This window comes from Chanos chanos, chromosome 2 (genome assembly GCF_902362185.1).
Source record: "Chanos chanos chromosome 2, fChaCha1.1, whole genome shotgun sequence".
Classification (NCBI taxonomy): domain Eukaryota; kingdom Metazoa; phylum Chordata; class Actinopteri; order Gonorynchiformes; family Chanidae; genus Chanos; species Chanos chanos.
Window position 1 is genome coordinate 33,530,983 of NC_044496.1, and position 8,904 is coordinate 33,539,886.

Here is an 8,904-nt window from a genome sequence, read left to right on the forward strand (position 1 = left end):
TGAAGGCTAGATCCCTTTAAAACTCCACTGTGTGGGCTACAGTGGACTTGCTCGCAGTGTGCAAAAGTAAGTCGGTGGTTGGGAGAACTTTTCAAATCTGTTGTTGTCCAAGCAAGGCTGAAAGAGGTAAGCTCTAGTTGAAGTGTGGATTACAAATCAGAGTATTTCTGTTTTCTTGGACGACTAAACTTGACTGATCTAGAGACTGGAGAGAGGGTTAAATCCAGGGACCGTGGAGCGTGCGCGTGGCGTTACCCTTGGGGGTTGAAAATGACAGTTGTGTCCCGGGAGAACCTGGATGAGACTGTGGTTTCTGGCTCCGCTGTTCAAGATGCGAGCGGACGAGGAACGAGCTGAACGGGAATGTAGCGAGAGGGTTGTTATCAACTATCCCGGACTGCGTTTCGAGACCCAGCTCAAAACCTTGGCTCGGTACCCGTCTCTACTTTGCTAGGAGACCCTCGCAAGAGGGTGCGTTTCTTTGATCCCTTGAGAATGAATACTTTTTCGATAGGAATCGGCCCCAGTTTTTGACGCTATCCTTTATTATTATCAGTCAGGTGGGAGGCTTCGCAGACCCATTGATATGTGCCAGTTGAAATATTTTTGGAGGAAATTAAGTTTTTATGAGTTCGACGAGGACGTAATTGAACGTTTTAAAGAGGACGAGGGCATACTAAATGAAGAGGATCGCCCCCTTGCCCTCGAACGAATTTCAACGTCAGGTCTGGTTGCTGTTTGAGTATCCGGACAGCTCTGGGCCGGCCAAAGTTATCGCTATTGTATCGGTTATGATTATCTTGATATCGATCGTTATTTTTTGTTTGGAAACGCTGCCAGAATTCAGAGATGAGAGCCATTTATTCGTATACATCACCATGCATCGAATAGCACAACTGCTGCGAAAAAGGCGAGCCCGTTTACAGATCCATTCTTTTTGCTGGAAACCCTTTGCATCGTGTGGTTTTGCTTTGAAACTGACGTGTGAGGTTTCTGTCATGCCCAAGCAAGACTGCCTTCTATAAAGATATAATGAACACTATTGACATTGTAGCAATTGCGCCTTATTTCATTTACCTTGGGCTTGGAGCTTGCAGAGCACCAAGGAAACATGCAGCAAGCTATGTCTCTGGCGATACTTAGGGTTTATTCGCCTGGTGCGCGTTTCAGGATTTTTCAAACTTTCCAGGCACTCCAAAGGTCTCCAGATCCTCGGGCGGACTCTCCACGCAAGCATGTAGAGAATTAGGGCTGTTGATCTTCTTCCTCGTCATTGAATTATTTTGTTCTCCAGTGCGTTTTTTTCGCCGAAGTCGACGATCCAGAGTCTGGATTCTCAAGCATTCCAGATGCGTTCTGGTGGGCGGTGGTTTCCATGACTACCGTCGGTTACGGTGACATGTGCCCGGTGACTATTGGAGGCAAAATAGTTGGATCAATGTGTGCCATCGCCGGGGTGCTAACTATCGCCCTACCCGTACCTGTAATTGTATCGAATTTCAATTATTTCTATCGCAGGGAAAACGATGAAGAGGACCGCGAACAGTACACACACGTAACTTGTGGTCAATCACTACCTTCATTTGGTGAAAATATCAAGAGTGACAGTAATCCCTCTCTCATCAAAACAGAGTATTCGGATGATAGTGACTTCGATTTATCGATGTATCCCAATTTAAATACTTTTGAGGAATACATGGGGAAGCTGACAGATGTATGAGCGTTACCAACAAGTACTGGATCCTGTACACGTGCGTTTTTGTGAGTATGGTCACGTGAATGCTCAGTTTCCACTTTGTTGAATAATTTCAATGCATTTAGGCTGTGTCGGAATAAACCAAAACTAAAGCCTAAATTATAATCCCAAGGATTTAAACACCTCTAAAACTAGTCTAAGGCTTGCTTCAGCACATATATGCATGAACTGAATCTAACATATAACGAATCACTATACGGTCATATGCGGCTATTATGTCAAGTCAAGAAGGATAGCCCAAAAACGACTACTTTTGTCTCAGTCTCAGTGCTTCATAAACACTAACTTTTCAGTCCGCTGTGGAATTATGACAGTCCCATTTACGATGGCTGGCTGGAGATAATTACGGTACCTGTAAATAATTTAATCAGAAATTACGAATTTAATGCATAAGAAAATCAGATGGCGAGGTTTTACAAGGTCTGTGTGGTTTATAAAACAAAATCGTAATCATGTTTTAGAATCAAGCCAGTCCGACCAGGGAAGTGCACTGTTTCTCACATAACGAAATGCCAAAACTTTCGTCCGCTAGTAATAAACGTTCCTCTTAGAAATCCTTAGAAATCGTCTCTGCTCAGTAATTTATGAGCCAAGAGCGCCACTGTGCGGTCTGACTGTCAGAGGAACTGATGTTATGTGCAAACGGACTAGTAGACGAACTATGTTCTTCTCTATACAGCTAGCGCCCTGTATGGCTAAACCTGTGGTGGCACTAAAATTTGTGTATATATTACAGGATGATCTCTAATGATAGACACGGTTCTTGTCATTTATTGTTTCCTTTTTATCGTCGTTTTATCACCATCATCAACATTTATCATCACTATCAAAAACTCAACCAGAAAGTAAACCAGCTGCACGCAAGATCTAGAGTTGCATTACGCTTGTATTTGAGAAGTGTTTTAAACTGTTTATAAAATGCCTATAAATACTTTGTAAATTACTGTAAATTATGTTGTAATCTATAATTTATTTTATTTATTGTCGTTTAGATAAGCTATGGTTTTGTCTTTCATAACACAATACATGTTTCTGACTTTGTAAACTTTCAAATCTCAGCACCAAATCTAAGTTTGGTATTGACACTCTGAATCATGGTGCCAAAATTTTATCATATATGTATTTTCTAAAAGTGTCAGACAGTCAACATGCACTCTGTAAAGCCAAAGCACATGCTGGGGATAAATCTCCTTTACTCCCACACATTGCTCTCTCCTGCAGATTGTTTTGAAGATTTTTTTAAATGTCCTTGCAGAAATGTCAGCTGAGTTCTGAAGTGGGGCCTCAATATGTTAAGAGACAGTTTTTTTTTTCAGACCAATTTGTCTTATATGGCCTGAATATTACAGTGGGTGCAATCTTCACTCAAATCTCTTATGACAGTTGAAGATTTTTGAACAAGAAAGGGGACAGGATAGTATATTTGTAAATGTGTTCCTTTTTAGTATACAGTAACCACAGTCATCTATTGATTTTAGGTCTGTACTGAATGTTTTTTGTATATAAGTGGCAAAAACGATTTATTTTTCCTTTCCAGGGAGGACATGCCACAGTAATATTGTAAAATGCAAACCAGTTAACATGGGTAATTACTACAAGATTGCCAAAACATTTGCAGCGCCCTGCAGATTAATTTGATCAAAGATGTATATTTTTTTAACAATTTCATTGAACTGTGTAAACATTTTCAGTATTTTTTTATGAATAAATATTTTATCATTTTCATTTCCAACCCTCTAATCTTTTTAAACATTGTTTCACATAGTCATAATGATTGCACATACACAATATTTGGGAGGTGGGAAAAGCTCAGGTCCAGTATGAGCTAATAAACTGGACTGTATATGCACCTGACAGAGACATAATGTAAACTTAATGCTTATCTCTTTATGAGCATTACAGCATGATGTAGAATTGAAAGCTTTCACAGGGACAAGTGCTTAACTACTACATGATTAAGTAGTACAACACTAGTGAAATAATTCCCATGATATTTAAAGGTGTTGGAAGAGCTTGTTCACATTGACATCCATACTGCACTAACAGTTGTGTGTAATCTGCTTCGTTGAAAGAATGATTTGAATCAGGGATAATGACTCTCTAGGTCTATTGTGTGTGACTATTTTCATTGTTTTGGGTTCACTGGTACACTGCTCAGGGCTAACAGAGAGTAACAGTAAGAGCTAAACTTTGCTACTCATGCTCTTAGAGGACGAGAACTGAATCCTAGGACCATAGCTAAGCTGAATGTTTGGAAAGAGCATGGACTAAGCATTCTACTCTCATTATACTCTCTTTTAGCGTGGCTCGATGTAGTGGTAATTTAGATAGCTATGCACATTTGTGGTAAGGTACAGTAGCTTTCCACTGAAGACTGGCAATGATGCTATGCATTCGAATTACAGAGTCTGCACTATGGAATAGATACCGAAGTGCCATTAACAGCAATGTTTGTTGTAACGTGCAAATCCTTTAATGAGAAAATTTTCCGGGGTACAATTACATTTGAGGATTGATCTTCTTCTCCAACTAAAGTGAGCGAGACCTTTTTTTTTTAAATTTTATTTCCACTTAATTTTGTATTACTATCTGTTCCATACTTTTTCGAACTCGGCGTGAACGTTCTAATCGCTGTCCGTGGTCCTGATAATCCCAGTCTAACATAGGATTCGTCCAGATAGAGACGCATCGTTTGATAGTGGAATCGTGTGCTATATAAGAAGAGTGGCTGATTATTTCTCTAATTATGGCAGACATTGAATCCCCTAGTGTGCGGTTGTTTCAAGTTAAACACTCTGTGATTGTAGCAACATTACAAATATCAATCGACAAAACAACAAAAATAGAGCACATGACAAACGAATTTGGTCGGTTTTGCTGAATTGAATCATCCGTCTCTGTGCTATCACATAACATATTTTACATTTCTCTTCACGTCTTAAAAAATTCAGTTTTTTATGACAGAGGCACATGGGGTAGGCAAGGCAGCTCCCTGAATTACTGGTCTAAAGAAACAGTTAATGGTTCCATCACATCAGCCCCAGACGGATCAACCACTGCGCCGATGTTGGCACATGAATGCTCTTGTTTTGTGGTGAGGAAAGCACTTGTCGGCTAACGTGCGTTAGTACAGCCGGTCTGCTCATTTGCGTCGTAACCCCTCCCCCAATCGGCCTCCTCTGGCTCTCCTACTGTCCCGTCCCACCCCCCTCCCCGTCACTTCACATGTGCAATACAGTACAACAATATGCTAGGCATTAATAAGGAATTGTTCTCTCCCCTTCATTGATTTCTCCTTTTAAGCACATTTCACCTCCCTTCCTTTATCAGTGCATCCAGGTAAAACAAGTATCTGGTCATGCTGTCTACTCTTAAAAGGAATTTTTTGCTGATGCGGTAATGTCTGGAAATGGCAGGGGTTCGCTTATGGGCCCTTAATGTATCTTCCCCCTGAGCTGCAGCATTAGAATTTCTCATGCGGTATAAGCCATTCACAACCGATGCTCGGTAGCACCAGCAGGACTAGATGCTGCAGCTTCGTGTTGTTTTCCTTATCTTTCAAATCTACTTTCTCTTCACTGATGTATTTTCAGCATGAATCTATATCGCGCGTCGGGAGATTTTGTTATTCAGCGTGATCAAGATTTGAAGCTTTGTTTGTTCTGCAGTAAAGTCGTGGGACTCGATATTGAATAATGGTTTACGAAGACTGCTTCCGTACAGAGATACGCGAATTCGATAAGATGTAAAAGTACACATCAAAACACGGACAAGAGTGATTCGCCGTCAGATGACCGTGCATACGGTCAAGACGCCATCTCCATCAGTCTCCTTAAAGATTTACTTGAGGTAAGAATGAAAACATACACACGTGAACTTAGGTTATTACGCTCATTATTAGTTGTTACCAACCACTCTACTATTTATACTGTATACTGTATTCTCACCGCTTTTATTTTTTATTCCTATCCAGGGTTCCGAAAAAAATAGCGTGTTAGTTGGTTACGACTAGTATTAGAAAAATTGATATGCAGTGGTAGACAAAACTGACATTGTCTTGTCAAATATTTGTCATGTGTAACACAATGTTCATCAGCTAATCTGTGTAGCTCTCTGGGTTCAACAATTAAATAGCCCAACTACGTACTGATAATAATTAAATAAATAAATAGAGTGATAAATTGCTGAGCTGGCAAATATCTCCGCTGTTCGAACCATTTTTTTTTCTGACTGGATGACAGAGGCAAGCAGTAGCGGATGCAGCGAAAAGGAGCAATGGTCGAGTCAGCGAGAACCGCAGGGAGGGAGCACCTGACGAAAAGCAAGCTATCCCCGCCCGGGGACCTGTGACAGCTCAAAACGGGAGAGGTATCGGAGCTCGAAAGAAATTTCAAACAAAAATTGGATGTCTATTCAATCAACTTAACCCGCAATCCCGCAACTCTGCAGTGACAGACTCCGACCTGCAGGATGACTGTAGTGGCCCGGAGGCTTAAATGGATGAGACCTCAGCCGCTAACGGGGCACCCACAGGACACGTACCCCCCGGATCCATCGATGACATGAATGCTGTGAAAGGGTTGTTCATTTATATTGCTGGTCTTCGCTCGAAACCAGCTCAAAACTCTCGCTCAGTTCCAGAGACTCTGTTAGGTAACCCCAAGAAAGGATGCAGGTACTTTGATCCCCTGAGAAACGAGTACTTCCTTTGATAGATAATCGTCCTAGTTTTGACGCTATCCTCTACTACTATCAGTCCGGGGGACGACTTAGGAGGCACAGTGAACGTCCCATTGGACATGTTCTCCGAAGAAATTAAGTTCTATGAACTCGGGGTAGAGGCGATGGAGAAATTTCGCGAGGATTGAGGGTTTTATCCGAGAAGAAGAGCGCCCTTTGCCAGAACGGGAGTTCCCAACGTCAATTTGGCTTCTTTTCGCTAGCACCCATGAGAGCTCCGGGCCAGCTAGAGGAATTGCCATAGTGTCTTGTTATGGTCATTCTGATCTCCATTGTGATTTTCTGTTTGGAGACTTTACCTGAGATGAAGGAAGACCCAGTAAGGGCGGATAGAGACAATTAGGGAATAGCACCTTCTATTACCATAACCAAATGTTCTGGCTGATCCGTTCTTCATCGTAGAGACGCTCTGTATCATATGGTTCTCATTTGAACTGATAGTGCGGTTCTTAGCGTGCCCAAGTAAGGCAGCCCTTCTTTAAAAACATGATGAAACACTATCGATATAGTAGCCATTATCCCGTACTTCATAACATGGGCACAGAGTTGGCAGCAGACGCAGAGAACAAGGAGGGGAAAGGCGAGACAGGCAACATCTCTGGCCATTCTCAGGGTGATTCGCTCTGGTCAGAGTGTTTAGGATCTTTAAACTGTCAAGGCACTCTAAGGGCCCCTGCAAATTTTAGGGCAAACCCTAAAAGCCAGCATGCGGGAGCTTGGGTTGTTGATCTTCTTCCTCTTCTATACGGCGTCAATCTTGCTCTCTCAAGTGCAGTGTACTTTGCGGAGGCGAGGAAAAGCAGTCGTACTTCAGCAGCATACCAGACGCGTTCTGGTGGGCCGTTGTATCCATGACAAACTGTGGGCTACGGAGACATGGTCCCTGCTAACCATTGGGGGAAAGATTGTGGGCTCTTTGTGTGCTATAGCTGGTGTGCTGACCATTGCGCCTTCCAGTGCGGTCATCGTGCTTCCAACTTCAACTATTTCTACCATAGGGAGACAGAGGGAGAAGAGCAGGCCCCAGCTCCCTCAAGTCAGCTAATCCCAACATTGCGTCTGACTCAAACTCTAGTCGCCGCAGTTCCTCGACCGTTAGCAAGTCAGAGTACATGGAGATCGATGGAGACATAAACAATAGAATAGACAATATTAGAGACGCTAATCTCAGAACTGGCAATTGCACTATGAGCTAATCAAAACTGTGTAAACAAAAGTAACTGCTAACTAGACGATGTAAAGTGAGGGGTGTGTAGTAGGCTATGGGACTTCGAGAGAGTCAGGCAAATACTAAATATCATCTTGAATGCTTCATTTACCTCCCTAGTGTGCCCGTGCATTGCGAATACCATACTCCGCATATTAAGGAATAAGACAAAAATAAGACTCTAGAATAAGTGCCAGTTAAATAGTTAGTACATTATTTTTCATCTGGATTCCTTCAAATAAGCAAGAAAAAAATCTCTAGGTTAACTGACAAACCCGCGCGCACTTACAAATTGTCTGCAAGCGCACATGAAGACTCTCGATGATTGTCTGTGAGGCAGCAAAGGCTTATGCATGGATTACAGATTACCTGTCAGCAAATTGCACAGTGATCCCTGAAAAAATGCATTAAAGTTTTCTCAGTTCTGCAGAGATGAGCAGGAAACGTCTGCAGAGTTTGGTCTACGCACGCACTAAGTGGTCCTCCTAACAGCGTGTAGGATCTATTGACCAGCAAACGCACCTTACTCGAACAAGACTGACTCCTGCTGGGATGCTTTGTAAGGACAAAGCCGTCACCTCATGGGACATCCGCAATGCTGCGATTTTTCCCAGCAGATGCTGCTAATTAAGATATCACCACATGTGATTAAATGCCATGCCCTTTAGATGCAAGACAGCACAAACGACGAGAAAAAGCGCTACATATTACGCATTGTTTAGATTATCATCATTTTTGATCTTGGCTGCATGAGACTATCTCCTAAACCAATGGAATTGTTTTTTGTTCTTTTGTTTTGTTTTGATGTTCTTCTTCATTCGTTTCCTCTCATTCGACCCTCATGGAAAGTGAGCTGGCTTCATTATGATTTGAAGTGTTTATTATTTAGGAATATTTAAGACCCGAATGTTAACCTTAATGGGAATCGAGTCTAAATGAGATCATAGCATGCCAAAATAACCTGCATTATGGCCTATTCAACTAAGGTACCGCGTATCCTAGTATAGATAATGCATGACATGACTATTATGCAGCTTGCTGTGATTAAGACACTTCCTACAGGTTGTCATTGTTACTGTCAGGGAACTAGGGACTTTGAATCCTGAAATTTTCTGAAATGCAACAAGAAAATATATGCAAGCCCGCACAGGGATGCAGACTTTCTAAATTAAGAAGAAAAAAAGTAGCTAAAGAAGATGAG

The 8,904-nt window shown here is 41.9% G+C and overlaps 2 protein-coding genes across 2 annotated transcripts; both read left to right on the plus strand.

The window, feature by feature from the left end:
• Window positions 1-270: 270 nt before the first annotated feature.
• LOC115804770 (shaker-related potassium channel tsha2) lies at window positions 271-1,720 on the plus strand. The gene is given in 12 exon segments (XM_075353543.1): window positions 271-312; window positions 314-439; window positions 442-490; window positions 493-527; window positions 530-694; window positions 696-866; window positions 869-979; window positions 982-1,074; window positions 1,076-1,147; window positions 1,149-1,238; window positions 1,240-1,290; window positions 1,292-1,720. Coding segments are annotated over 12 exon segments (1,434 nt in total).
• A 4,532-nt stretch (window positions 1,721-6,252) lies between these two features.
• Window positions 6,253-7,692, plus strand: LOC115804771 (potassium voltage-gated channel subfamily A member 1). The gene is given in 17 exon segments (XM_075353544.1): window positions 6,253-6,462; window positions 6,465-6,533; window positions 6,535-6,621; window positions 6,623-6,745; window positions 6,747-6,834; window positions 6,837-6,874; window positions 6,877-6,969; window positions 6,971-6,988; window positions 6,990-7,118; window positions 7,120-7,167; window positions 7,170-7,238; window positions 7,241-7,286; window positions 7,289-7,353; window positions 7,355-7,384; window positions 7,386-7,466; window positions 7,469-7,550; window positions 7,553-7,692. Coding segments are annotated over 17 exon segments (1,416 nt in total).
• The last annotated feature ends 1,212 nt before the right edge of the window (window positions 7,693-8,904 follow it).